General features: G+C 26.1%; 8 protein-coding genes across 16 annotated transcripts; 4 read left to right on the top strand and 4 right to left on the bottom strand.

The window, feature by feature from the left end:
• Positions 1 to 28: 28 nt before the first annotated feature.
• Positions 29 to 1,718, top strand: LOC100645240 (pyrroline-5-carboxylate reductase 2). The gene is made up of 6 exons (XM_003395140.4): positions 29 to 491; positions 579 to 832; positions 906 to 987; positions 1,070 to 1,206; positions 1,282 to 1,493; positions 1,560 to 1,718. The coding sequence occupies exons 1-6, from the start codon at positions 404 to 406 to the stop codon at positions 1,636 to 1,638; spliced, it is 852 nt and encodes a 283-aa protein (XP_003395188.1). The 5' UTR covers positions 29 to 403; the 3' UTR covers positions 1,639 to 1,718.
• A 96-nt stretch (positions 1,719 to 1,814) lies between these two features.
• Positions 1,815 to 3,431, bottom strand: LOC100645368 (pre-mRNA-splicing factor 18). Of its 2 annotated transcripts, XM_003395141.4 has the most exons (5): positions 3,311 to 3,431; positions 3,120 to 3,232; positions 2,762 to 3,040; positions 2,247 to 2,675; positions 1,815 to 2,175 (listed from the first exon to the last, which is right to left on the bottom strand). In XM_003395141.4, exons 2-5 carry the CDS (start codon positions 3,180 to 3,182, stop codon positions 1,939 to 1,941), a joined length of 1,008 nt encoding a protein of 335 aa, XP_003395189.1. In that variant the 5' UTR covers positions 3,183 to 3,232; positions 3,311 to 3,431; the 3' UTR covers positions 1,815 to 1,938. The 2 variants fall into 2 exon arrangements, with proteins under 2 accessions (XP_003395189.1, XP_012163644.1); XM_012308254.3 differs by having other exon boundaries at positions 2,762 to 3,053; positions 3,120 to 3,384.
• On the top strand, positions 3,404 to 12,607 carry LOC100645484 (kinetochore-associated protein 1). Of its 4 annotated transcripts, none has more exons than XM_003395142.4 (33): positions 3,407 to 3,645; positions 3,922 to 4,163; positions 4,255 to 4,359; positions 4,430 to 4,556; positions 4,682 to 4,833; positions 4,921 to 5,117; positions 5,195 to 5,664; positions 5,744 to 5,926; positions 5,992 to 6,413; positions 6,483 to 6,651; positions 6,714 to 6,809; positions 6,894 to 7,085; positions 7,172 to 7,302; positions 7,373 to 7,478; positions 7,602 to 7,842; positions 7,931 to 8,075; positions 8,151 to 8,302; positions 8,370 to 8,609; positions 8,690 to 8,736; positions 8,803 to 9,098; positions 9,160 to 9,317; positions 9,435 to 9,635; positions 9,704 to 9,819; positions 9,969 to 10,078; positions 10,145 to 10,266; positions 10,382 to 10,651; positions 10,738 to 10,829; positions 10,934 to 11,295; positions 11,373 to 11,558; positions 11,646 to 11,877; positions 11,951 to 12,253; positions 12,333 to 12,416; positions 12,501 to 12,607. In XM_003395142.4, exons 1-33 carry the CDS (start codon positions 3,493 to 3,495, stop codon positions 12,546 to 12,548), a joined length of 6,150 nt encoding a protein of 2,049 aa, XP_003395190.3. In that variant the 5' UTR covers positions 3,407 to 3,492; the 3' UTR covers positions 12,549 to 12,607. The 4 variants fall into 4 exon arrangements, with proteins under 4 accessions (XP_048260782.1, XP_003395190.3, XP_048260780.1 ...); XM_048404823.1 differs by having other exon boundaries at positions 3,491 to 3,645; positions 4,145 to 4,163; XM_048404824.1 differs by lacking the exons at positions 3,407 to 3,645; positions 3,922 to 4,163; positions 4,255 to 4,359 and having other exon boundaries at positions 4,495 to 4,556; positions 4,674 to 4,833.
• On the bottom strand, positions 12,604 to 13,988 carry LOC105665689 (mitochondrial transcription rescue factor 1). The gene is made up of 4 exons (XM_012308252.3): positions 13,601 to 13,988; positions 13,316 to 13,488; positions 13,035 to 13,107; positions 12,604 to 12,945 (listed from the first exon to the last, which is right to left on the bottom strand). The coding sequence occupies exons 1-4, from the start codon at positions 13,793 to 13,795 to the stop codon at positions 12,754 to 12,756; spliced, it is 633 nt and encodes a 210-aa protein (XP_012163642.1). The 5' UTR covers positions 13,796 to 13,988; the 3' UTR covers positions 12,604 to 12,753.
• A 394-nt stretch (positions 13,989 to 14,382) lies between these two features.
• On the bottom strand, positions 14,383 to 20,488 carry LOC100645590 (ras-related C3 botulinum toxin substrate 1). 2 transcript variants are annotated; one of them, XM_003395143.4, is made up of 4 exons: positions 20,291 to 20,488; positions 19,216 to 19,336; positions 18,386 to 18,722; positions 14,383 to 18,290 (listed from the first exon to the last, which is right to left on the bottom strand). In XM_003395143.4, exons 2-4 carry the CDS (start codon positions 19,329 to 19,331, stop codon positions 18,156 to 18,158), a joined length of 588 nt encoding a protein of 195 aa, XP_003395191.1. In that variant the 5' UTR covers positions 19,332 to 19,336; positions 20,291 to 20,488; the 3' UTR covers positions 14,383 to 18,155. The 2 variants fall into 2 exon arrangements, with proteins under 2 accessions (XP_003395191.1, XP_012163645.1); XM_012308255.3 differs by lacking the exon at positions 20,291 to 20,488 and adding an exon at positions 20,108 to 20,284.
• Positions 20,489 to 20,541: 53 nt separating this feature from the next.
• Positions 20,542 to 22,647, top strand: LOC100645709 (tRNA-splicing endonuclease subunit Sen34). The gene is made up of 5 exons (XM_003395144.4): positions 20,542 to 21,050; positions 21,155 to 21,426; positions 21,511 to 21,721; positions 21,837 to 21,998; positions 22,075 to 22,647. The coding sequence occupies exons 1-5, from the start codon at positions 20,999 to 21,001 to the stop codon at positions 22,275 to 22,277; spliced, it is 900 nt and encodes a 299-aa protein (XP_003395192.1). The 5' UTR covers positions 20,542 to 20,998; the 3' UTR covers positions 22,278 to 22,647.
• LOC100645827 (39S ribosomal protein L27, mitochondrial) lies at positions 22,331 to 23,664 on the bottom strand. Of its 4 annotated transcripts, none has more exons than XM_048404834.1 (4): positions 23,554 to 23,664; positions 22,984 to 23,064; positions 22,683 to 22,846; positions 22,331 to 22,600 (listed from the first exon to the last, which is right to left on the bottom strand). In XM_048404834.1, the coding sequence occupies exons 2-4, from the start codon at positions 23,060 to 23,062 to the stop codon at positions 22,397 to 22,399; spliced, it is 447 nt and encodes a 148-aa protein (XP_048260791.1). In that variant the 5' UTR covers positions 23,063 to 23,064; positions 23,554 to 23,664; the 3' UTR covers positions 22,331 to 22,396. The 4 variants fall into 4 exon arrangements, with proteins under 4 accessions (XP_048260791.1, XP_020718372.1, XP_048260790.1 ...); XM_020862713.2 differs by lacking the exon at positions 23,554 to 23,664 and adding an exon at positions 23,268 to 23,394; XM_048404833.1 differs by lacking the exon at positions 23,554 to 23,664 and adding an exon at positions 23,232 to 23,354.
• Positions 23,665 to 23,763: 99 nt separating this feature from the next.
• On the top strand, positions 23,764 to 27,053 carry LOC100646058 (T-complex protein 1 subunit alpha). Its single transcript, XM_003395147.4, has 10 exons — positions 23,764 to 23,966; positions 24,276 to 24,361; positions 24,457 to 24,585; positions 24,675 to 24,772; positions 24,875 to 24,985; positions 25,095 to 25,500; positions 25,583 to 25,785; positions 26,159 to 26,351; positions 26,422 to 26,585; positions 26,669 to 27,053. Exons 1-10 carry the CDS (start codon positions 23,894 to 23,896, stop codon positions 26,877 to 26,879), a joined length of 1,674 nt encoding a protein of 557 aa, XP_003395195.1. The 5' UTR covers positions 23,764 to 23,893; the 3' UTR covers positions 26,880 to 27,053.
• Positions 27,054 to 27,192: the final 139 nt, after the last annotated feature.

Here is a 27,192-nt window from a genome sequence, read left to right as displayed (position 1 = left end):
CAATAGTTACTTAATGACATTTTATCAGTTTACTTCTTTTCAGTCTCTTTCTATGTTCCTTTCATACTTCGTGACATTTCATATTTTGTCTTTCCAAATTTTCTCTCTAACTACGCGCTTAAAAATATAAAAAAAAATTTGTTTGAAAATATATAAGAAAGCAGTTCAATATCAAACATCCAATAAAACGTATTTAATAAATAACAGGCAGAAAATTCGTGTCATTTAATCTATAATTTATCTTTCATAACATCCGTTAAATGTCAGAAGTCCCAGCCAGAATACTTTGAAAACAGTACAAATATATTATACCTTGCCACAAATTAAAATACACGTCACATATTTAATTATAAATAATACGTACATTATTTGTATTTAAATTAATTATTAAGTACTAATAACCATGAATGACCATTTTTTGTCAACTAAGGTGGGTTTCATTGGTGGTGGAAATATGGCCAGTGCTATTGGTGCTGGTTTAATTCGTAAAGGTAATCAAATGTTATAATAATAATGATTACAATGTTAATAGTTAATTATAATTAATTTAGAATAACATAATTAATTTTTTGTTATAGGTATTTTAGATCCAAACAATGTATGGGTTTCTGCTCGTACTTCTAAAACTCTAAGCTTTTGGAACGACTTAGGTGCCCATGCTACTTTAAAAAATGGAGAAGTAGTGGATAATTGTGAAATCATATTTTTAGCTATGAAGCCTCAAATGCTTGATGATGCACTTAAGTGTACCAAAGAAACAATGACAATACATCATCACTATAAACTTTTTGTTTCAGTTCTTGTAGGAGTTACATTAGAGACTTTATCTAATGTAAAAATCATTATTATCAATGCTACAAAGAAGTTCATAGAAACAAATTATAAAGTTGATTTCATATTTCCAGAAACTTAAATCTATTGTTAGTCATCCTAGAATAATTAGATGTATGCCTAACACTCCAATGATGGTTGGAGAAGGAATAACAGGTAAAAGAAAACTTTGGCATTATGTATGTAATTAATAAGAGTGTAATCTTCTTATATTTTCATATTTCGATTATATATCTAGTATATTGTTCTGTGAATGCAACGGTTCAAGATGAAGTTATGGTAGAAGAGTTATTGTCATATATTGGTGTAACTGAACATGTTCCTCAGTCTCTTATGAATGCTATAGGTGCTCTTTCAGGATCTAGTCCTGCTTATGTAAATATGTCCACTATTGTATATGTATTTACCTATTTTTTAAACACAAACATTAAGCTTAAACAAAATTTCCAGGCATATCTTGTTATAGAAGCATTAGCAGATGGTGCTGTAAAAATGGGGGTTCCAAGACCTATGGCAACAAAATTTGCAGCTCAAGTATTGGTTGGAGCTGGTAAAATGGTGTTAGAAACAGGCAAACATCCTGGTCAGTTAAAGGATGAAGTATGTTCTCCAGGAGGTACAACTATTGCAGGCATTCATGCTATGGAATGTGGGCAAGTCAGGTAAACTATGCATGAAATTATTATGTATATTAATATAATGTATAACATTACCAATTATATTTATAGAGCTTCTATGATGAATGCAATTGAAGCTGCAGTAAAGAGGGCAAATGAACTAACGTCCTTAACGTCCATAACACAATAAAGTTCAACATAAAGAAATGTATAAAATATCAAAGACATGTGATGATAGAATTATATTATTCCATTAATACCTTTTAAAAATATAATATTTTTATTTTTACAAATTTCAAATATTTCTAAGATGTTTATTATTTGAAGGTGCAAAGAAAAAGAAATTAAAAATAATGCAAGGAAATATTCAGATATAGATGAATCGATTTGTTACTAAATACAACTTTAGTTTCTTTAGCTATAGTATAGTGTATAAGTATTTTAGTATTCTATAATGTATAATTATTTATATATATTATGTATAAAAATATTAGGTTTTTGAATATTCTACACAACGAGACGGATCTGTAGGATAGTACTCCTGACACTTGGTCATTAGCCTTTTTAATGCTTGAATATATTTTCTTTGAGTTTCATCGTTCATTACATGTGCAACGTTCTTTGAGAAAATCTTTTCTCTTCCAGTGCGTGCATGAATACCGACCATAGTTACTCCAATAGGCCATGGAGAATTTCCAATTGCCATTTGTAGGTATGCATCACTTGCCTATAATAAATTATTTGTAATAAATGTGTTATACTAAAATTATTTAATCTATTAACAGCCGACATAATTACCAGTATATAATTACGTTCAAGTAAATGTTTTACAATATCGGTTAAACTATCCGTAATATCTTCTGGCAGAGATCTATTTTTTAATTTTCTAAGAAGAGGTTTCAAGTATTCTCTTGTTTGGGCATAAGTAGCACTAGCCATCTTTCCTCTAGTACTCATTTTTTCAGCAGTACTTCTACTATTTAATTGATTGCCCCACATTTGTACTAAGAATTGTATAAATTGAGTAATGACATTTAAGTCAAAATCCCTGTCACCCTTGTTTAATTTTATAGACATTTTTTGTAAATCTTCATAGGTAACTCCTTCATCTGGTACATGTACGTCTCCTTTTCCATCACGATCTTGAGGTTTAGAAGAAGCTAGTATTTCATTTAGATATGCTTGATCTACTTGTTCCATAGCTTCTTGAAAATCATTTCTAAAACCCTTTAATACAAAATAAATTATATGTATAAGAAATATGTCAATTTTATTGAAATATTTTATTGATTTCAAGTATTTTTGATACTTACCTTATTCACTTCAGGCTCAAGAATTTCACATTTTCTTAATCGTTTAAATGCTTCTATTTCTGATTCTCCAAATAGTAGTATAGGTTCACTTCTTTCACGTAACCTTCTAATCACTTCATGTCTAGGTAATGTTAAATGCTCAGAGCTACCATCAGTTACAGAGTCTTCTTGTTGAGTCGTATTAATTTTAACATCTTCATCATTATTTTCTTGTACTTCCTTCACTTCTTGATTTTTTGCTATTAGTTCACTTCTTCTAAAATATTTCCGGTTATTTTGCTGCAATATTAACCTAGTTTGGTAAACGAAATAAAATAAAAGTTTACAAAAAAGCTGTATATTGTTTGTAAAAATTTACCAAGACATTGCTCTCCTCCAACTGTTTTCTTTTCTTCATTATTTCTGCTTTTAAAATATCCATTTTTGAACAATTTAGAGATAGAATAATGATTTATTCTCGAAGTTATTTACCTATACACAAATTGCGTAATAATTAGAAATTAATTTGTTATTATTATAAATTAATATTTGTACTATTCTAAAGTTTACGTTTGACAGTTGTTATTCTTCCACAAAGAATTTTTTGAGATTATATACTAGGTTCCAATAAATTTCTTCATTCACCTACAGATGTCATCCGACATGAATTTTGAGCACAATACAATATATGTATGTGTGATCATGTGGTATACATATGTAGTGATCCTGCGCAGCTGTAACGCATTTCATAAATGTTCGCGGGTAAAATGGCGCTATGGAATAAAGTGGTTTCAGGATTTGATAGAGAAGAAGAAACTGTAAATTTTGGGGTAAGAACGGTAGCAGAAAATAATGGTTCATTATATGAAACTTCTACTCGTGCAACAATACAATCGACTGGAAAGGTATTTAATATCAACTTTATTTTAATTGTAAAAAATGTCAATAAATTTAAATTTAACGGTTGCAACTACTTTTATAAACGTTTTCAAATAATTATAAAAGTTTTTTTGTTATTCTTTATTTATTATTTATTAATTTAACAATCTTAATTTGCTAGTTAATATGACAAAGAATTTTTTAATATATTTATAATTTATTATTTTTGATAAAAAGCATAAATTCGAATATTTGAATTAGGTAGATAAATTAAATAAAATGTTTTCCTTTATGTTTATAAGTTACCAAAAGAACCAAATATCTTAGCATCTGTGCAATATTCAAGAGTTTGTATAGCAATTGATAAGTCAATTACCATATTCGAGAATGGAACATGTGAAAAAATACTATTAAGTGTCAGTTTTGAATTATTAATAACATGTTATTGTATTTCTCATAATGGTATATTTTTATTTGTTGCTTTATCAAATGGAACATTATATTGTCTTCATTTATTAAATAAAGGGCAAGTAATCTTCACAAAGTAAGTATAAATATATACATATATATAAAATATTATATAGCTACATTTTGAAATTATGTCGTTTATTAAATTATTCACTTTCCACATATAGAAATATAACAAAAACTGAAGATAAAATAATAGCAATGTTTTTACAAAACAAATCTGATGAATATATTAATATATATCTTGCCACAAAAAATGGAGCTATTTATAGGTAAATATATAACTAATTATGAAATTTTATTATTATGAAATTTATATTATAATTTAGATTCATATTTCAGAGTATTACAATTTAATCCTAAACTTATTCAGTTGACTCTTATAAATGAGATTAATATTGATGCAATAAAAGAGATAACAAAAGAAGTTAAATGTGAACAGTTATTTAAAGGATTTTCTTCTGATGAGGTAAGTTATGTTTCTACTTCAATGCTACAATGTGCAAAAATATTTTAACTATAAAAATATATTTTTAAAAATATATTTAACTTGGTCTGTATTTTTTATGATTTTTAATGTTATGAGTTATGTAGGTAATATATGCTACTGCAAGTGTGACTACTAGAGAAGTATCAATAGCTATGTTATGTTCAAATATGTTATTTATGTGGCCCAGTGAACAGCATATTAATTTTAATACATTTCATTATAATTATATTAAAGTCAAATTTTTAAAAAGCTACATGTAAGTATTTATAAAATTTTAATAAAATGGATCATTTATGTATTTATAACAGTTCCTAACAAAATATACTGATTTTGATCATTTTAGTGCAATGTTATGTTTACGTACAGATTATACTTTAAGTATAATATGTCCTCAAACTCTACTTGGTATACAAGTATATTCTAAGCCTATATCAGATTTTGCAATTATTGAAAATAATGATAATGGTATATGTCAAATACTTGTGTTAACATTTGATAATGATTGTACTACGTATATGTTACATGTGCTTTCTTATCCAGGTATAAAAAATTAATTTTATGTGTATAATTTGTGTGCATAACTTTTTGTTTGTAATTAAATTCTTTGTTCTATTCAGATTTCCAAGAAAAGTTTAAAATAAATGTACCACCTATAACATATCTTATTGAAATTATGGATCCTTATGATGAAATAATTTTATATTTGGAAGGAATTAATAATTTTACCAATAATGAATATATAGATACAGTTAGAGTAAAAGCTGTATCAGAAAGTCTTCCTGAATATCAGTTACAACGTTTAGTGAGAAAAAAACAATTTGATGCAGCTGAAGCTTTTGCATATAAATTTAATTTATCTACAGATCCCATTTATTGTGCAAAAGCTGCGTTGCTCCTATCACAACTTGGACCTTGGGCAAAAAATACTTCTAGTCCTTTTCAATTAGACATGCTTTTTAATATATTTGATAAAATAAAAGATGTGCAATATGTGGTAGAATGTTGTAGCAAAGCACTTATACCTGAATACAAACAAATGAGGAACATTTATTTGTATGCACGTTCAAGAATAATAGAAAGTACTGCTGTAAGCATCTTTTAAGTGATAATAGTTGCATTAATTTTTCTGTATTTCATATTAAGTATATTTATATTATTGATTTTAGGAAGATAATAAATATTTAAAACTTCTTTCTTCGATTAATGATATACTACATAAGTTAGAAACTTTTCATATGATTTGGGGTTATAAAAAAAATGTAAAATGTTATGATGAAGATATTATGAATGAATGGATTAAATTTTCACGAGCGAATTTAATGGAAGAATACAAAACACATTTGAGTTTGGTAAAGTATGGTAAATAATTAAAATAAACTAGCACAAATAAACTGGTTAAATTTTTTTATTATAGGGAGAAATGGAAGCAGCTACTTTGATTTGGACAAGACATCTTCCAGATATAATAAAACATGTATCCATAGAAATAGTAAAAGATATATTTGCAATTCTTCCTGAGAAGATATCCTTAGTTGCCCTTTGGACATGGTTATCACACTTTATTCCCAGTTTATTGTCATTTGTTCCTAATGCAATGTGTGAAATTATGCTCTGGGGTATTAAAAAAGTTAAATCATTTGAACAGTTTCATCGTTCAGAATGGCCCCAGATTGGAATTGATTTTGCAGAAAAGTTTATAAAATTATTAAAATTTGAAGAAAGTCATCATTCTTTATATTTTCAGCAAGAGTGTTTGAACAAAGATTCCGATTTAAAACAATTGGTTTTTTTAATACAAGCTATGTCTGATATTCAAAAATTGAAAGTTGATTACAGGTAATGTTATAATTTTTTAAGCTTAAATAATTTAAAAAAAATAAGTTTATCAAAATATAAAAATTGTAGATTAGCAATATCTCTCAATTCGTATATTGGAGATCCTATGGAAGTCTCATATATATTACTGGATAAGATACATATAAATATAATCCAAGAATTTATAAATACATTTCTAAAACAATACATGTTGAATAATTCTCTGCAAAATGATTATGTACTTTCTTCGTATATACAGGTATGTTTAAATTAAAATTGATCAGATTTTATTAAATATTGATGAAAATTATACCTGTATAGAAAACTTTAAGGAATTCTAAAAGTTGGTGGTCAGGTGAAGAAGCTCCATGGGAGAAAAAAGTTATTCTTATTATTGATTTAATTCAAGATATAGAGGTATACGTATATATATAATTAGAGATATTTATATGTTAAGTGGAAATATAATATAGTTTTGCACATACTTATTTATAATTACAGACTAAATTACAACAAACATTAGAGGTACTGAAAAAAGCTACAGTTCCATGGTCTTCAACTATTGTAACTTTAACAGAAACAAGCTATAATTCTGATCATATTTTAATATCCCAAATCAGAATGGAACATAATTGTGTTCCAATTAAACTTATCTTAAAGAAATATGGATATGAACGCATTGGCATAAATAATGTCAGTAAGCTCCACTAATTATTTACAAAAAAATTTTTCAATTTAAATGGTTTAAATGGTTAAATGGTTATTTTAACATTTTTCAGAAATTAATACACTGTATAATAAAAGAAAATCATGAAAGCATGATATCAGATATTGAACAAATAACTAAAAATGATTTATTATCGAGGAAAAAAGCATTTGCATCCTGTGTAAATTACTACCTAGTTAGGGGGTAAGATATTTCAAACATAGAACATAAAATAATTCTTCAAAATCAACTAGTAACAAAAATGAACTTACAGGAATTTTGAAAATGTAACCAAGACATTAAGTTCCTTAGAAAATGACATTTTAGTATATTGTTGTGTACAAATTGTTAATTTCGTTAGAGCTGGTTTAACGCTAAAGGTACATTGAAATACTATAATTTTTATTAAAAAGATACTTTATATTATTTAAGTGCATTATTTAAGTGCAGCATATAATATTTTAAGTGCAGGCATACTATTTAACTTTATATTTATTATACAGGTCATGCCTGAGTCTCTTATACATCACATTGAGATGTTGGGTTGGGTAAAATTACAGTTAAAAAAGCTTTCAAAAACGTGTAAAATCCAATCACATCATTGCAATAACGTTATCGATAGTATAAATGAAATAAAATCAATGTATTTTTTAAAGAAAGATTTTCAAATTAATGTTACACTTGAGGAGTATCAAGATAAAAAAAAGCAAATATTACAAAACTATGTTAGGAGATTGTGCGATAGTATGAAATAATCTTTCTCTATATTTTATACTTTTTACAATTACAACAATTAAGTATTTATAATTACGATTTTTTAATAATATTTCAGTGGACATAGAGAAAGATGAAAACTTATTTATCTCTTATAAAAAAGTTATGAAGGTTGCTGACTTACTTAAATTACAAAGAATTGATGCAATATCTATATTATTAGAGCAGACAAAAAGTATAAACATATTAAATTATTTTATTAGGTAAATAAATTTTATTGATATGAAAAATACAAACGTATAATATTAAGTTTTGTTGAAGTAATTATTCCTATTTAGATACAAAGAAGGACAATTAAATATAATGACACATGAATGTCAATATATACATAAAATATGTTTATTTATTATGCAAGATATTACAAGAGATGCAGACATTGCAGTTACAGTTCAAAGCTTAAGTTCTGCTGCATTATGTGTATGTTCAGATGGTATGTGTATTATTTAAATATTAATAATTTTAATGTATATTTTAATAATGTTGATGTATATTTTTAGATGAATTACAATCTATGTTACTATTGTATACATGGGCAAATTTATATCAAATGTGTTCTAATAAAAATCTTAAATATGGTTCAAATTCAGTGGATATAAAGCATGAAGAATTATCAAGATCACAATGGAAGTTGTATACGATATATAAAGATTTAGCTATCGCAACAGATGAATTTTTACTACCACTATTTAAAAATGCAATTTCTATACAGAGAAATTATATGGCTAAATTAAAACATGGTAAAATAAAATTCATTAATGATCCTAATTTTATGTACGAATATATATAATGGAAACTTTGTACTTTATTTATGATATAGATATAAAACACGTATCAAGTGATGCAACTGATGAATATTTTGATCAGGTAATTAATGTTAATATATTTTCTGGAGAGATATTAATGCATAAAATAAATAATATAACTTTTTAGCTAAATGCAGAAGAAGCTTTGAAGAACTTGCTCAATAAAATAAAGAAATTAAAAGTGGAACATAACGATTATTGCTTATTGCAGATTATTAAAACATTATATTTCAACTTTTGCATTATACAAAATATAAGTGATACTTTATTAATAGAAATTAAATCAATATATTTTCATCTTTCAATGATATTATTAAAAAAAATAATATGTAGTCGGTCATTTGATCTTCAGCTTAGTTTATCTTGCTTGTTTATGTTGTCTGATTCAGAAGCATGTAAATGGATATCTTCTGCTTGTAAATCGTAAGTACTTCATTATAAATGTATAAGAGATACAATAATAATATAAAAGTATCTCTTTCAGATTTCAACCAGATTACGCTCGCCATTCAAGAATAACAATACTTGGATATGAATATTTTCATTTGACAGGAAATCAAATATGTCTGCAGACATTTAAAAATAATAAAATATTGCATTATTGGACGCAAAAGTTGTCTAAATATTTAATCTCATATAAAGGTCTAAATCAGTTCATTACTTTAATTCATTACTTTACCATATTCTCTTCTTTTACGTGAACATATGTATACACATGTGTATGAGCTTAAAAAATATACTTATAAAAAATATTTGCAGAACTTTTAACAAGTGATGCTACAATTAAGAGAGAAATATTACAACGTATTATGAACTATAATGATGACATGGTTCCTTTGTTTCAAGAGTTCTGCTTTGATTTTGGGTTTGATATTCAGGATTGTTTATTACTTTATTTACAAACAGTAGTAAAAACATGGAACCCAAAATTAAATATAAATAATTACAATGGGAAAAAAGGTAAAAGGCTATAGAGAAATTAAACTTTAATACATTTACTTTTAATATCTTTATGATTGTGGTTTTAGAATTGCATATTAATGAGAATGAAGTAAATGAATTAAGAAAAAAATGCAATATAATTGCTACTTATATCACAGATAAAATTGCCTTAAAGGACAGTGTTACAAGTGTTTTATCGCAAGTATGAAAGTACTAATGTTACAAATCTAATTGTACTGTATGATACCATATGCACCAATGTTATAATTTTAGTGTATATATAATATATTATAAATAAATATAATATAATAATATAATCTGATATTCAGGACTGTAAATTTACTGTTTCAGATAAATTTTTATTATTATGAAGTATTTATAATTCTTATGGATCTTATAGAGGACAAAAATATAGAACATAGAAATTATTTTTGTTTCTTACAAAATTATACTCGCACTGGGTAAGAATATGGGTAGACTGTAGTACTACTAGGTATACTATATATGTATGTATGTGTTTTTTGTAGTTTAGCTACACAAATAGAATGTGAAGAGTGGATGCATCTCAACCCAGGATATACTTCTTTACCTCCTATTGCAGAATGGCGATTACCTTTTCTGCCTAAAGTTGAATTATGGAAACTTATAAGTAAAATTCTTTCATTGCATATTATTTACTATGTTTTAATAAATAGTTAAATTGTATAAAATGCTAAAACATTATACACAATTATTTTAATATTTTATTATTAATTTATTTTTAGCTCCTGAATTAAATTTAAAGACTTATGAGAAATGGCTAGATATTGCTCCTGTTCTTAAATTACAACCTCATATTGTATGTACTTTAGCCATAAAAGGAGAAGTAACACGTGCTTGGAAGAATAAACACAAAATGGATAAATGGTCTCTTTGTTCAAAAAATGGTAGTTTGCTAGATGATATAAAAAGATGTATAGAAAGAATGACTGGTCCAGATGCATTGTATTATGGTACAGCAGCATTATATTATGTTGTCAATCATACACCACCAGGTATTTTATATATTACATTATGCCAAAAATCATATCTTACTGAAAAAATGTCTTGATAAATCAAAATAAAATAATCGCATTATTAGGAGCTGATCAAGTAGCAGCAGTTGAAGAGTGTTATAAATATGCTCAGCTGTCAGCCCAGAAATCTACGACGTTTGAAGAAGGAATGCTAGAAGTATATTTTTTATGTACTTTATACAAATATATTTTTTATTTTGCTTTCTATAATTTTATTAATATATTACTTTAATGATCAAATCGTGATTGCCTCTATTTCAGAAAATAAAATTCAAATATTTACGTTTTACATCGGAACATGTTTTACGTGTACATGGCTTAGATAACAAAAATTATTTGTCATTAATCGGAAACCCGAATAAATTAGTTCGTGAATTATATGCAGATGAAAGTATACCTCAAAGATATCAATGTGTTACTAATCATAGACCTGATATAAATACTGCTGTTAATTCTCTCAGTCAGTTATTCTCTATCAATGTGGTTAAACTACGGATAGAATTATTACAGGAGTGGTTACAACCAGATACTAAATATATAAAATTCAATCAAAGTATAACAGAAACATTTTCAGTAACAACAAATTCCGAATCAACTCTAAATTGTGATGATAATTTATTAAGGTATATCACTATATTTAAAACATTCTCTTTTTACATGTGATATGTAAAATATTTAGATATCAATAATACATTTCCAGAGCATGCTACATTTTAGAACATGGAGACCTCGAATTGTCAATCAATTTTCTTATAAATATAAGTTTTGGCGAAAAAAATGAAGATTATAGTCCTGAAACACGTTATAGAGCTCTTCGTGTATTACAAACTATAGTCGATACTGTTAAATTGGAAGATTTAACTAAACGTGATTACCAAACAATCAGGTAATTGATTTCTAATCTTTTTATATTTTTAATTTAAAAAATTGTATGTTTTATCTCAAGTAATATTTTTAAATATTTATATTTCAGAAATTATATGAGATCTTTGAAATATATAAGTAAATTAGAATTATTAGGAATAGGTTACAGTATAAATACATTTGAAACATGTTCTAAATATGAACTTGTGCAAATTTTATGGAAAACACAAAGTTATTCATCGCAAGCACTTGTTATTATTGCACAGCTTTGCATAGATTTTGAAATATATGAATATTCTCTCTGGGATAAAAATTTAACTAAATTAGCTAAATTATTAATGGTAAATAACACGTATTAAACGATTTTTAGAATACGCAAAAATAATATTTTATATATTCCTGTTATGTTTGCAGATTAATGAATTAAAAAAAATTTTACTACAAATACGAAATATAAATATTATTGTAAATTCTAATGGATATCTATTGGCATGGGAAGTAACAATTTCAGAACCTTTCAGAAAAATGGATATAAATCCGACCTCTGAACAAATTGAAAAATGCATTGAAGCTTTACAACTTTTATATTCGTGTCCAGTCGTACATGGCTTAAATTTCACTAACATCATAAAGTATTGTTTTCAGTGCCAACAAGATCATTTAGCAGTTGCATTTTTACCATTTTTAAATGATGATGATACAATATTTGTTTTGGAAGTAAATATCTTATATTTCATTTTATTGAGAATTCAATGCTGTTTATCTTATTAATTTATATATTACTATTCTTTTCTAGAAAATTAAATATGCATCTAGTATTACTAAGGTATTAAAAGAATTAAATAACTTATATTCAAATGGAATACTTTGTATAGCTTACGTAAGTATATTGTATTTTGCTTTAATTTGATACAAAATTTATATACCTTAAAATATAATTTCAAAGAGTACATTTCTTTTTCAGACTAATAAAATTATAGAAGATACACTAGCAAAAATGAACATTCAGTAAGATACAAGAACTGTATTTTATATAGAACTATTTTAATAAATAATTTCTTTGTGAATTTAGTTCTTGTATTATTAAAAATTTATTTGTTCTGTATACATAAAATCTATTACACATAAACCTATTACATACTTATCAATTATGTACATATTAATTATATATAAATGAATTTTATATATATATATATATACTTTTACTATTCATACAATTATTCATTACTGTCCCATTTATCTTTATAATTTTCAACTAATAAAGATTTATTTTGAATTAATTTTACTTTAATACTATCTGTTTCGGGATTTGCTTTAACTGCTTGTAATGTACATCGATTTATTATCAAAAAGTTTGGATTTGTAGGACTTCGTCTTTGAATGACATCTATTTCATCTCCAATACGCACCTATATAATTAAGATGTAAAATGTATTTCTATCTTAATATAATAATATTTTTAGATATTTTAAATGTATTTTATTATTAAAGATCATACCATCATTCCTTTTTTGAAGCATTTTTTTCCATTTACACGTAAGTTACTGTTGTAAAAATCTTTATCCAGTTTACTAAAAATAAAAAGAAATATTTTTAGAGAAATAAATCAAATAAAGAAATTTTTTATTTCGATTAAGATTACTCATAATAACAAGTAGTTTTATATCAAAACTATGCATATCAAAATTTTATATATATGTACAATCTGGAATGTTCAACATTTCTTTATGATACATTATTTATTTAAATAATATTTTAACAACAATGACATTAACTTACTTGCGTGATATTCCTAATCCAGCTTTAGCAATAGCATCTAATCGAAGAGAAGGTACTGTAATTACAATTACCTTTGATTTATCTGTATTTAAATAGTCATCAACATCAATATCAAACTCTTCATCTTCATCAGATTCTTCATCTTCATCAGATTCTTCATCTTCACTCTTACTCTATGTATACATAAATTTATACTTTAAAATTTGGTCACTACAGTGTTTTATATCTTCAATCATTAAAATTATTAAATATTTAGTAAATATAAGGGTGCTAAAATTATCTTACTTTTCTTGAAATGTTTCCTTTACTCTTGAATCTTACAAATAACATGGAATTCAAATTTTGTTGCGGGTATGAACAATTCAGAAATAAATTACATCGTTTAGTATTTAAGTTCGATACACTTTTTAATGCATACGATATTTGTATATTTGTACATGCTGTCCTTCGCACAATATTACAAATTGTCCTGTGTAACATTGTTTAAAAATACATATATACTTTAAAGACTAAAGGTTATGTTTGCAGCGATATATGTAATAGACATTAAAAGATTGATTGAACATGTTTGAGAAGTCATAGTTATTTATATATATTTGTTTTTTATATTATCTTTAAAAATTTGTTAAAAAAATAATCCATTAATTTCCATGATAAAATAGAACGAGACTTCCTACCAAAAATGAGTTGTAATACGATATTGGTATAAAACAAAAAGTTTTCATTTAATTATTTAATTTTTACTTTAGCTTATTCTATCCTTATTTAATATATTTGAAAGCAATTTAAATATTTGAAATCCACTAAAGAATTCTAGTTACTTTGTAAAAAGGTAGCTACTTTCCGCATTTTAAATTCTACTGAAATAATTAAAATAAAAATATGAGTTAAACATACATATACATATAATTTAATTTATTCATATAATTAGTCTATTCATTGTATTACATTTGTAAAAGATTCTTTAACTTCTATGATAATTTTTGCTTCAAATCTTTTAATACAATCATGTGATATTTTAAAAAATTAAGCTATAAAATGAGGATCTTGACTAAAAATTAAGTATATCTCATTGTGTGTGTACTTTATTTTAAGAAGTTCTTTTTGAAATACATATAAATAAAAATAAATGCTTCCCTGTGGTATGTAGGACATGCATTTATATAATTACACTTTGATTATTATTCATTATTCAACTGTAATTTGAATTTTTCATAAGAAAATAGGATAGGTAAAATTAATTTTTCAATTTTTATCTTTGTATTCACTTTTGTACTAACAGCAGAAGAGTTCATTTATGAAAATACAATGACTATCACTATTTTATTAATAAAAATTTATCTGTTATGTAATATAATAACATAATTTATGTAAAAATTTTTTAATATTATTAATTATGAGTGGAATATAAATAAAATATTATTGGATTCATATAATGTTCTCTTGTGCTGTTTTATTAGTACAGAAATTAGCAATTTTACAGAAATTTTAAGAAAATAGATAAATGTTGTTTCTAAGTTACTGACGATTAAATTTACTTAATACATGTACATACATTTGTATTCTAATGATTTCTTATCCTCCTTGTTTGGTTTATTCTGCTTTACTTAAATTGACAATATCTTAAATTAGATCAATACTTTCATGTCCTCCACTTTATCATTTCAGTTTGATTGTTTCCTTCTTTCAATAAAAAATGTTTATTGATTAGATGTAAATTGAATACAATTTTAATAAAACACTTCTCATTTATAAATAAAATCAAATTCATGGTGACTAGAATATTTTTACAGTTCATACATTCATTTTTTTCTATACTTATATGCAATAATACGTAATAAAGATTATAAGTGTTACATTAGAAGTAACATTCAACTTTGGTTTGTAGCATCCATTACTGTTACTTTCTTGTTTTTAAAAAAGGGAGAAATCAATATCAACTTTTTATTAAATGCACAAGTTGTAAGTAGTGTAATTCATCTTACCAACCTGTATAGATTCATAGTTATGCTATTAACGCAAATATTTATCAACTTTGATCCTATTTGCTAAAAAAAAATATCATATATACATATAAAAAAACATTTTACTTGCACATTTTATATTAGCTGCCTGAATTTAATTTTTTTTTTTTTTTTTTACTTAAGATAAAGTTATGATTAATTATTCTTATTATAGTAAATTGCAAATATATATTAATTTAAATGTAGTATAAGAAAAATTTCAGGTGTAAGCAGTAAATTTTGGAGTAAAGATTAAAATTTTTATTTACATTGTAATACTGCAAATAGTTCCTCATATTAATCTTAAAAATTAAATATCATTTAAATACTATTTAAAAAATTGTGCTTTGTTTTATCCTTATTTCCAATTAATTTTTGTGTGATAAACTTTATCTTCAATAATAACTGTAAAATAAATGCACTACTTACAATAAATGCAAACTTTACATACAATTATTATATAACACGCTGCTGATATCTGATTATTTCGTATAATAAATGTATCATTTATGTACGTTATGTATATAACATAAAAAATTTCTAGGCTTAAATCTGTTGTAGAACAGTAATAATAATAATGTCATCTTCAATTGTGCTTTTTCAAACATTCAAAAAACAATCGTTTTACACAGGAACTACAAATATGTTGTATGTTCTTAACTAAAACATAAATTTATAAAATATTGCAGCAAAAGATACCAAAAATAACTGTGTTATTCAAGATCATAGCACATATAACAAAGTATAAAAAGCTTACTGCAAACATTTTACGACACACTCTATACTTCAATCACATGATTAATTTATTTGATAATAGATTGTGTACATACTGAAATGTGTCAGAAAAAACAAACATAGCTATAATATTTTTAAAATTTGATTGAAATTTAGAGCATGTTACCACTATGCTACAGTATGTACACTTAGCAAGCATTAATATGCCTCATTCTTAGTTCACCCCCACTTACACTAGGAATATTTTTCTTTTTAAATATGTTGACGTATTTTTAATTCATTTGAAATGCACATTGAATAAAAGTACAACTAAGTATGATATTCAATATTTCTTTTATAAATTTGAAAGCATATGGCACGCATGTCCTATCTTTCTATATCCTAAGCTTTCTTCCAAATATAAAAAAATAGCAAGTTCATAAGTGATGGAATATTTGTTAATTATCATCACACTATTTTTTTATTGAGTCCTTTCATAGAGAGCATGTAATATTATCAAAATATGTTTTACTATTATAAAGTATAAATGAACTATGTTACAGTACAAAAAAAAGTCCACAATAATAAATTAAATATAAGTATGGATGTGTTTTAATTTTATATATAAAAGCAGAAAAACAATAGTTGTTCTATGATGTTATAATGATATTCATTATCGTAAAATCTGTTACTAACCTTTTAAATGCAAAGATTGATCTAAATGAATTTTATAAAAATAATAATGGAAGATTAAAAATGTCATGGTTACTGTTTAAAATAAATTGTGCTATGTTCTCTGTATTATAGGCATACTTTGCACCATATGTTTGTTACTGGTATTACATTTTCTTACGTAATTCAATATATATTTTGATTATTCTTTTCGCAATACACTCCGCAGTTTTTATGAAAAATAATTTAGAGCCTTTCATTAATCAGATTGCACCAGTGCAACAATCTGTAAAATTGTATCTGCCACATGCAACAACAGAAATACAATTTCAGACGTAAAAATTTTTAAAGTGTTTTTCTAATAAATTCTCTTTAGAGTATGATTACTCAGTATATAGTCAAAATAAAATAAATATCAATATACACATAATACATTATGACGTGTTTTGTATTATGTACTTACGAGAAGAATGTTCAAATTCTAGACAATAAAATGTGCCATATAAAGCTATCAGATTTGCAAAAAAACGTACATGAATATTTGTTGGCAGTATTTTATGCATAATGTGTTATTTTTCTGTTAGAGTACAAAGAAATATTACAACCACAATATTTATCAAAAATTTTAAGATAAATACAAAATATTTCTTATTATGAGATTCTTCAATTCCTTTACACCATTTTTAATGTTTTTTAATATGAGATTTAAAAAATACATACATATATTGTCTAGAACTGACATAAAAAATTTTTGTGTCATTGATTTGATTTTTTCTTCGTTGCTATGGCACTGTCTGTTTAAATAATTCTATAATGCTATTTTACATTTTATAAAAATTGTTAGTATATTGATTGTTATATCTATCATATGTGTATACTAAATGAATGTTTTTACTATCATAGGTATAAAAATTTAGAAATCTGGCAGCTTTATGACCAAAATTTTAAGATTCAACATTCTAAATTGTTGTTGCAATACATATTAGTCTCATTTCAACGTGAATTAAATCATTATGTTACAAAATAGAAAATTGTTGTTTTATGAAAAAAATAACTATAAGATATAGTACGTTAATACATGACTAGTGCATTGATGTCTGAAATTATTAATGTCTGAAACCACTACCTGGGATACATGCAAATTTGGAATTATTTTTATGTATTTAAACATTAAGTACTGGTTAAAAATTATAATAGTGTCATACTTTTTTATTTAGTTCCTAGTCTTATGTTAGTTTTACAGCTTGTTTTTAAAAAACACAAGCTGCAAATTGTACTCCATTTATGATGCATTAAACTATAGCTGCCAGAGGAATTTATTAAAATGCATGGTTTGCTACCTTCCTTTTTTCAAAACATTCATATTTTGTCCGTTTGTTTCTGAGAAAATTAATTTCAGTCTGTCAGTTTATACGTGATTTTACCTATATTGAATCTTGATTATTTATTGTTTATAGCATAATGCATCTTCTCTGTCTGCGTTTTTGGGGTTCAGGTCTTAAAACAGCACGTACTGCTTCATCAAACACTTGTTTTAGACCACGTTGTGTGAGTGCAGAACATTCCATATATTTCACTGCACGAATCTATAGATTATGTTTGAAATTATTTACCAGTTAGGAAATTATTGTAATTTATTTTCTTGTATCTGTCTTTGTTATACAGTTATAAATGTTTATACCTTATTTGCCAATTTTTGTCCTTGTTCACGTTTTATAGCACTAAGACCTTGTTCAGCTAAGGCAGTAAGTGTCTCACGATCATCTCGTAAATCTATTTTAGTTCCAACAAGTATCATTGGGGCATCTGGGCAGTGATGTTTTATCTCTGGATACCATTTGCTGGTAACATTTTCAAAAGATGAAGGGCTTGTTACTGAGAAACAAATTAGAAAAACATCAGTCTGTGGATATGAAAGTGGACGGAGCCTGTCATAATCTTCTTGACCTGCTGTATCCCAAAGCCCTAGACTAACAGGTATTCCATCCACAACCATAGGTGCTGAATAATTGTCAAACCTATAAAAAATGATAAAACTTATGTTTAAAAAATTTTTAATTAAATATTATATGAAATATTTTACAAGTTCTGAAAAGATTTTAGAATTTAAAGAATTATAATGCAGAATAAATTATTTCTTGTAAACAATAAAAAGATATTCAAAATTGTCTTGTTAATATTAACTATATCATTTCACAGCTTCATGAAAAAGGTGGATGACAAAAATTCATATGAATATTAAATTTAAAAACACAAATATATTTTCTAAATATCTTTTAACACTTTGACAGCTATACCAGAATCACATGTTTTTCTCAGGAATGTCACATTGTTTTAACACAGTGCACCGTTAGATGCACCAATGACCACCATGGCATCACAGGAGAAACCATGGCTGATCATATATGACCAACGTGGCCATCAACGTGTTAATCACACACAGCTTATGTATGTTGCTCATATTATATTATAATCAAAAAATGTTTTAGTATGTACAAAGATTATACTTACACTGTAGGAACATATTCTCCTGGAAAACTGTCAGTTGTATATGATATTAACATACATGTTTTTCCTACTGTTCCATCCCCTACTACCACACATTTGATTGGTCTGCCTGAACTCATCTTTCCTGTATTGTAGTAATAAATAAATATTATTATTTTCATATTGTACTTTATGTTAGAAACTATATAAATTATTATATTTCTATATTTATATATTTCACAATAGAAAGCACAATAGAAAAATTGTTTTTAATAATAAAAATTAATAATGGAAATAACATTAAATGTTTTATTTAACAGCAGTATCACTAAACTATTCAAATAGACCATTACATGGGAAAAGTAATTATCTTTACTTAACACTATATTCATTAATTATGTTCTCATAATTGGCAAAATTTATAAAACATATTGAAACAAAAAGAAATATTATTCAAAATAAATATTATAACAAATTAGTATTATTAAAACACGTTCAGTGGCTACAAAACGTATCTGCACATTATTCTTCTTCTTATAGCATTTACTAATCAATTAGGCTCAAGTATATTAACATGTTGATTGCCACAGTGGTCATTAGTGACTCATGTTTTACTAATTTTTTTAGAATGATTAAAATGATAGATTCTTACAAAAATTGTCAACACTATAAACAATTTAGATCATATTTTGCAAAAATTCAATGTTATGGTATAGAACTATATTCCAATTTACGCGATATACAATGAAAAATGTGTAAAATGCGCGTGACAATCAATGTGTTAAACTTTTTATCATTTAATAGTACTTTCATATAATTGTAAAAATTTAATAATATTTAATTTAATACTATGAAGATGAAACGTAGAACCTGATAAATAAATGTATCATTGGAAAATAAGGATATATACAAATACCTTTTATAATCACTGCAAGTCTAATTCAGAGAAATAAAAAGTATGTATGCACGTTTCGAACTTGAAGGTTAGTCACAAAGGTAAGCAGCTCTTCAATTGAAGGGCTTGTCCTTCAATTTCGGTTTATTTGTTCATTACGCAATTGGTAAACAAGAATAATCGGTATATCGTTTAATCACTCACCAAATATGAACAAACGTTAGAATAGAAATAAAACCACTCTATTAACGCGGTTCCAATTGCAAATATATTGGATGTTCTTCAAAAAATTATAAAACCGGGTACCATGACGGTATTGCGGTTTTTGGGACTAAAACGGACGTAGCCTTCGCTTGGTGACAGATGTTCGACAATCCTCTTCCTTCCCCTTCTACCCGAAATAATTATTCAGAAATGATGAATAGCGACATCTGTTGAATTCAAATATTTTTGCCATGTTTTAACATTGCAATATGATGTGATAGATTCGATGCATAGTACAGTAATATTTTCGGTATTAACGAAGTAAGCGATGAAATTTAGCAATTGCAAAGAAAGTAATGGACACATAAACGTTATTATTGTCGAACAAGTCACAAGAATAATTACAATAATTTAGATTTGAATTTTGAAAATAATATCGTGATAAATATCGTATTTAGATATAATGTACAATCCTTTTTATAAATGTTGTATAATACTGTGAGATAATTAAACGAAATTTTTGTGTTTATTGATCCGGAAAGTTACTAAAAAATTGTCATATGTGAATCAGCATTTAACACTTAATATGATTGGTTACTGAAAACAACATGGAAAAACATGTGATAAATTGTAATGTTTAACATTACATATAAAATAAATATATTTAATACAATTGTAAAGATTTGAAAAGTTGATTATTTTAGAAAAATGATAGACTTAATTTTATCAAGAAACAATGTCTTTATATGGAGTGCAGAAGGTAATACAAACCTGCTATTACTTTTAAAATTAAAGATGTAAATATAAATGATAATTTTATTTTTTAACACAATATATTAATTTTAACTTTTATCTTGTTTCTAGACTGGTTGAAGCTTAGAAAGGATTATCGAATAATTGGAGAACTTATAGGTTGTCTTCCAAAGAAACCTAGGCAAGATATATTTTTGGGTCTTCCATTACTCTTACAACCAGAAGAAGTATCTCTTTTGCTTGAAAAGAATATTGCACGTCTTGTACGATATTCATGTCTACAAAAACCACCATCCAATTCTCTAAAACAAGCTTTTGAAGAATATAGAAATAAATTATATGTAGAACAAGAAAAATGTTTAAAGAAAGAAAGACAAAAACAGGTTACTAAAGGAATACTTTTTACAAATATGTTAATATCCTACTAAAAAGTTATAATTTGGTAAAAATAATATATATTTTTATAGATAATTGGTATGATGGACAAAATTATAGAAGGGAAAAAGCGAAAAATGCTTGGGATAGATACAAGGAAGAAAAAAGTAATAAAATCATTAGATCCTAAAGTACAAGCAGCATTTAATAATATTGAAATAAATAGACAAGATTTATTAAAGGAAGAAATGGCAAAATTACCCAAATTAGACAAAACTGAAGCTTTAATTCAAACCCATACAGGTAAGGAGAAAAATGATATTGACCAGAAGAGAAAACATGAAATTAAACGATATTATACTTATATCTAAAATATTTATTTCTATTTCTTAGGTATTTTATGGAAATATGTTTTCAGCATACCCATGGACAGATGAAAATGATATAGAAATAATAGAATGGAAGTATCCTTCAAATGAGAAACAACAACTTCGATATAAGACATATAAAGATTTATGGGAAAGAGGATATTATGTAACAAATGGAGAAAAATTTGGAGGAGATTTTCTAGCTTATCCTGGTAATCTAAGATATGTTGTTTATATATTGTTAATAGAGATAGATAAATATTTAAATTATTTATATTTTTGTTATAGGAGATCCCATTATGTTTCACTCCCAATTCATAATTTTATGTAAAGATAAAAAAGAGGAAATTCCAATAACTGAACTTTCAGCACAGTGCCGGATTGCTTGCCATGTTCGAAAAACACAAGTATATGCTTTCTTCTCTGAAAACCACATCATAAAATACCAATCATTCCAATGGGCAGAAAGTGCTACATTTGAAAATGTTTAACAATACTTAAATAATATTATATGATTAAACTTATGAAACATTAGAAAACAATCTTGGGTTTTTTTTTATTTATATTTTTGATTTATAATTAGAATATAAGTACAATAAAAAATTTGTATTTAAAGAGCATCAATTAATACAAATCTATTATCTTGTGGATCAGGAATAACATTAAAATGTTTTTTATATATCACATTGTTTTCTCTGTTAGCATAGTGTGCTCTAGCCCAAGCATGGCTCAGATTTGGATTAATCTTCTCACAGGTGATAAATACTTTTCCCTTTTCTAAAGCATATAATGTACCATTTCTACCAAAACCAACCTGTAAAACAAATAATTAATACATCTTTATTTAGCAAATAACATATATTTGGCATATGAGTACAATTCTTTTTTATATTTACATATAGTCCTGGATGAAATCGAGGTGTACGTTGTGTAGCTAATATTGTAGATTTTTCTACACAATGTCCATCTTGTACTCGCCATCCTCTGTGTTTAGGCCTTGCATGACCAGGACTGATACGTGTACTACCACTAAATTTTTTTGATGCATGCCTTACACATACTATTAATATAAAAATTAAAAACAGTACCACATAGAAATAGCACCCACTTTATAAATAAATTATTTACACATAAATAAATTTATGAAGAAATATAATGTTAAAGATTGAAAATATAATATGTTTATTTTCTACAAACCTATATTGGTAGAAGTGGCATTTATGAGAGATTTGGAGTTTTTTAAAGTGTAAGCATACAACTGTGTTAAGAGTGTCATACCTGAAAGTAATTATTTAACATTAAATAACACACTAGTAGTTTCTTTATTTAAATAGGTTATTTAAGTATAAACTTTTCGATTTTAACATAATATTGTACATAATATTGTTAACATTTAAAATGAAATATATAAATATTACTCAAAATAAAAGATAAATTATTTTTACTTTAAATATTTCACAAATCTTTTATTTATACTAAACTTTACTTCCCCTGACTTCACTAACTTGTATTAATTGAAAATTATTACCAACTTTTGCAAGTTATTCTTGTAGAAACAAAATTCGAAATTTCGCAATACGATCAATAAAAACAATGTTTAACAATGACATTTTTATTATATATGTATCTTTTATCATTAGTTATAAATTGTAAATTATAATTAATAGCTTAAATACACATATATATTTCAATTTATAATTTCAATATATAATTTCAATATTTGATGAAATTCCATATTAGTTAAGTGTAAGATAAGTGAATACTTACTTTACAAGTATTTACAAACTATATCAAGTAAATATATAACTATATAATTATAACATACATATGTATATTAAGAATATGTTGGTAAGTGCTTCTAGAAAACAATGGAAGACATCTTTTATCCAATTTGAACCAATGAAATATTGTTTCAGGGGAATTTAACCAATAGAATATAACGTTAAGTTTGTCCGTAAAAGGAAGTAACTGGGATAGGCGTCGCTGATCATCATCAATCATCAGCAACGGTCACACGCGGATTGTGGTAATAGTTAAGTCGGCAATTGGAATTTCGAAATTGTCGTTTACCTATAATATCAAAGAAAAGTGATAAAAATATTGTAAAATGTCGACAGTAGCCAGTCCTTTAGTTGTTGGCGGTATTCGACAGTCTGGAGCTCCTGTAAGAACTCAAAATGGTATGTCGCTAACGCATTTTATTTCAGAATTTGGTTATACTTCAATTTATTCGATATTTATTCAAATGTGGATATTTCTGTCAATTATTCTTAGAAAGATTTTTTTCAATTCTAAAACACATGAATATGTTAGTTATATTTATATATATTTATACTTATAATAATAATATATATTATATATGTATGTATGATAAAATAATGTTATAAATAAAAAATTTCAAAAATAAAAGGTGTACATTTTGTTGAATATACATAAAATTGGTATATTAAGAATAATTATTTTATTCTTTTTTGTTTTTTATTTTATAGTCATGGCAGCATGTGCAATCGCTAATATAGTGAAGAGTTCTTTGGGTCCTGTTGGCTTGGATAAAATGCTTGTAGATGACATTGGAGTATGTAAATGTTTTTACAAAATACATTCTTGTATGCTTGTATAAAGATTATATTATTTTTTTAATTTGTACTTTATATACTTGAATTATTATAGGATGTTACAGTTACTAATGATGGAGCAACTATTTTACGTTTGTTAGAAGTTGAACACCCAGCTGCAAGAGTTTTGGTAGAATTAGCTCAATTACAAGATGAAGAAGTTGGCGATGGAACCACATCAGTAGTAAGCTTATTTATTTAACTTTTTGTATTTAAAATGATGTAAATAAATTATTTTCACATAAGAAGTAATTTACCTTTCTATTTAAACAGGTAATAGTTGCAGCTGAACTATTAAAAAATGCTGATGAGCTTGTAAAACAAAAGATTCATCCAACATCTGTAATTAGTGGCTATAGGCTTGCTTGCAAGTAAGTCTCACATTATTGAAAAGATTTATACAATTATTATTAACTTATTAATTAAGACAGTAAAAATAATTTATATGTGTGTTCCAATCATTTATATTTTAGGGAAGCCTGTAAATATATTCAAGAACATTTAACTGTTAGTGTAGATGAGCTTGGAAGAGATTGTTTAGTTAATGTAGCAAAAACTTCTATGTCCAGTAAAATCATTGGAGCGTATCCTTTTTATTTTATTATATAAATTAAATTTCATAATTATTATATTATTATATTTACAGGAACTGAATGTTGTAACACAATGATTATTTTCTTAATAAATTAATAGTGATGCTGATTTCTTTGGAAACATGGTTGTTGATGCTTCAAATGCAGTAAAAGTTAGTGATGGAAAAGGAGGATTTATATACCCTGTGAAAGCAGTTAATGTTTTAAAGGCTCATGGGAAAAGTGTTAGAGAGTCTGTAATAGTGCAGGGTTATGCACTGAATTGCACTGTAGCTTCTCAAGCAATGACTAAAAGAATAGTTAATGCAAAAATTGCATGTTTAGATTTCTCTTTGCAGAAGACAAAAATGAAATTAGGAGTTGAGGTACTGATCACAGATCCTGAAAAGTTAGAAGCAGTGCGGCAACGTGAAGCAGATATTACAAAAGAACGTATTCAAAAGATTCTTGCAGCGGGTACAAATGTCATTCTTGTATCTGGAGGAATCGATGATCTTTGTTTAAAAGTATATTTAAATTATAAACAGATTATCGAATTTTTTTTATTTGAAAGATGGCAAATTCATATAATTTTCTATATTTGTTCAGTATTTTATAGAAGCTAAAGCAATGGCAGTTCGTAGATGCAGAAAAGCAGATTTGAAAAGGATTGCAAAAGCTACAGGCGCTCAGTTTCTTACTTCTTTAACTAATATGGAAGGAGAAGAAAGTTTTGACTCTAATTTCCTTGGAGAAGCTGCCGAAGTAGTACAAGAAATGGTTTGCGACGATGAGCTTATTCTTATTAAAGGGTTAGTTTTTAAGTTTGTTATTTAACCCCTTGCCATACCATTTATCTTGGAAAAATCCGGACTCGAACGTTGCGCCCGAATGGTCAGAAAAGGAGTCGGAGCGGCGGAGACAGTGTCGGAACTTAAAACATGATATCGTGTGACTGAGTGCGAGAGTGGTGTTTAGAAAAAATACACTAGCCGCGTCGGTGTTTAGAAAAAATACACCATTCGAGACATTCATACTTGGCCCGAGATTAAGACTACGAGCCTGACTCGTGATATTTAGGTTCGGTTCAAAATTCTCATCACGAATCATATCCATAAAAGTATGGCAGGGGATTAAAAAGAGAATGATTTTGAAGCTAAATTATTTTTATATTATTTATAATAGGCCAAAAGCAAGAACAGCAAGTTCTTTGATATTACGAGGACCAAATGACTACTACTGTGATGAAATGGAACGATCTGTGCATGATGCATTATGCGCAGTAAAACGAGTTTTAGAAAGTAAAAGCGTGGTTGCGGGAGGAGGCTGTGTTGAAGCAGCACTTTCAATTTATTTGGAAAATTTTGCTACATCACTCGTAAGTTTACTTTCTTGTAATATTACGGATTATTAAATCATCCTTGGGCTGAAACATTTATATTTTATAGAGTTCTCGAGAACAATTAGCTATTGCTGAATTTGCAAGATCATTACTGATTATACCGAAAACATTAGCAGTTAATGCGGCACAGGATGCTACAGATCTTGTTGCAAAATTACGTGCTTATCACAATTCCAGTCAAACAAAAGCAGATCTTGCTGATCTAAAATGGTAATATCTTAAAATATTACATGATAAAATTTATTTTACATACTTTAATGATAACATAAAGCAATATTAATTTTCTTTTATAGGGTTGGTCTGGATTTGCTTGAAGGTACCATTAAAGATAACAAAAAAGCTGGTGTATTAGAACCAGCAATTTCAAAAATAAAATCTTTGAAATTTGCAACGGAAGCAGCGATAACTATCCTTAGAATCGATGATATGATTAAACTAGATCCAGAACGTACGAAGGACAAATCATACCGCGAAGCAATGGAATCTGGTGAATTGGAAGAGTAGAATTAAAATGGGTTTACACATTCTTTTCCCATGATTTGTTATACCAGAAAGATTAAATTATTCTTCACTTCAAATATTATTTCATAATTTAAGTAATAAAGATTACAATTTAACATTAATGCTCATGAATGAATTTGCTGGTAATAAATAAAATAAAGCTTTCACATATAAAAATATTGTGTATATATTTCACGCTTTAAATAATAATACGAGAACATACTAAAGTATTAAACATAACAAATTTTATAGTTCATGTAAAATTTATCATATCAGTGTGAAATATGTTTAATATTTAAAATATTTTGGGATTTTG

The sequence above is a fragment of the Bombus terrestris genome, chromosome 4 (genome assembly GCF_910591885.1).
Source record: "Bombus terrestris chromosome 4, iyBomTerr1.2, whole genome shotgun sequence".
Taxonomy (NCBI): domain Eukaryota; kingdom Metazoa; phylum Arthropoda; class Insecta; order Hymenoptera; family Apidae; genus Bombus; species Bombus terrestris.
Note: the sequence above shows the minus strand (reverse complement) of the source record. Positions and strands in the feature narration are given on the sequence as shown.

Bases quoted from the DNA above. Each gene is read 5' to 3' on its own strand.
- LOC100645240 (XM_003395140.4), top strand. From the start codon at position 404: ATGAATGACCATTTTTTGTCAACTAAGGTGGGTTTCATTGGTGGTGGA. The intron at 833-905 runs GTAAAAATCATT...TCATATTTCCAG, and splicing joins CATTAGAGACTTTATCTAAT to AAACTTAAATCTATTGTTAG. The intron at 988-1,069 runs GTAAAAGAAAAC...TTATATATCTAG, and splicing joins GGTTGGAGAAGGAATAACAG to TATATTGTTCTGTGAATGCA.
- LOC100645368 (XM_003395141.4), bottom strand. From the start codon at position 3,182: ATGGATATTTTAAAAGCAGAAATAATGAAGAAAAGAAAACAGTTGGAG. The intron at 3,041-3,119 runs GTAAATTTTTAC...TTAATATTGCAG, and splicing joins TGGAGGAGAGCAATGTCTTG to CAAAATAACCGGAAATATTT. The intron at 2,176-2,246 runs GTAATTATGTCG...AATTTATTATAG, and splicing joins TTGAACGTAATTATATACTG to GCAAGTGATGCATACCTACA.
- LOC100645484 (XM_003395142.4), top strand. From the start codon at position 3,493: ATGTTCGCGGGTAAAATGGCGCTATGGAATAAAGTGGTTTCAGGATTT. The intron at 7,843-7,930 runs GTATGAAATAAT...ATAATATTTCAG, and splicing joins TGTTAGGAGATTGTGCGATA to TGGACATAGAGAAAGATGAA. The intron at 12,254-12,332 runs GTAAATATCTTA...ATTCTTTTCTAG, and splicing joins ATACAATATTTGTTTTGGAA to AAAATTAAATATGCATCTAG.
- LOC105665689 (XM_012308252.3), bottom strand. From the start codon at position 13,795: ATGTTACACAGGACAATTTGTAATATTGTGCGAAGGACAGCATGTACA. The intron at 13,108-13,315 runs GTAAGTTAATGT...TTTTATTTTTAG, and splicing joins GGATTAGGAATATCACGCAA to TAAACTGGATAAAGATTTTT. The intron at 12,946-13,034 runs GTATGATCTTTA...TTAATTATATAG, and splicing joins GCTTCAAAAAAGGAATGATG to GTGCGTATTGGAGATGAAAT.
- LOC100645590 (XM_003395143.4), bottom strand. From the start codon at position 19,331: ATGAGTTCAGGCAGACCAATCAAATGTGTGGTAGTAGGGGATGGAACA. The intron at 18,723-19,215 runs GTAAGTATAATC...CATTTTTTATAG, and splicing joins GGAGAATATGTTCCTACAGT to GTTTGACAATTATTCAGCAC. The intron at 18,291-18,385 runs GTATAAACATTT...CATAATCTATAG, and splicing joins GACAAAAATTGGCAAATAAG to ATTCGTGCAGTGAAATATAT.
- LOC100645709 (XM_003395144.4), top strand. From the start codon at position 20,999: ATGATAGACTTAATTTTATCAAGAAACAATGTCTTTATATGGAGTGCA. The intron at 21,427-21,510 runs GTTACTAAAGGA...ATATTTTTATAG, and splicing joins AGAAAGAAAGACAAAAACAG to ATAATTGGTATGATGGACAA. The intron at 21,722-21,836 runs GTAAGGAGAAAA...ATATGTTTTCAG, and splicing joins TTTAATTCAAACCCATACAG to CATACCCATGGACAGATGAA.
- LOC100645827 (XM_048404834.1), bottom strand. From the start codon at position 23,062: ATGACACTCTTAACACAGTTGTATGCTTACACTTTAAAAAACTCCAAA. The intron at 22,847-22,983 runs GTTTGTAGAAAA...TTATATTAATAG, and splicing joins TGCCACTTCTACCAATATAG to TATGTGTAAGGCATGCATCA. The intron at 22,601-22,682 runs GTAAATATAAAA...TTTGTTTTACAG, and splicing joins GATTTCATCCAGGACTATAT to GTTGGTTTTGGTAGAAATGG.
- LOC100646058 (XM_003395147.4), top strand. From the start codon at position 23,894: ATGTCGACAGTAGCCAGTCCTTTAGTTGTTGGCGGTATTCGACAGTCT. The intron at 23,967-24,275 runs GTATGTCGCTAA...TTTATTTTATAG, and splicing joins TCCTGTAAGAACTCAAAATG to TCATGGCAGCATGTGCAATC. The intron at 26,586-26,668 runs GTAATATCTTAA...TTTCTTTTATAG, and splicing joins GATCTTGCTGATCTAAAATG to GGTTGGTCTGGATTTGCTTG.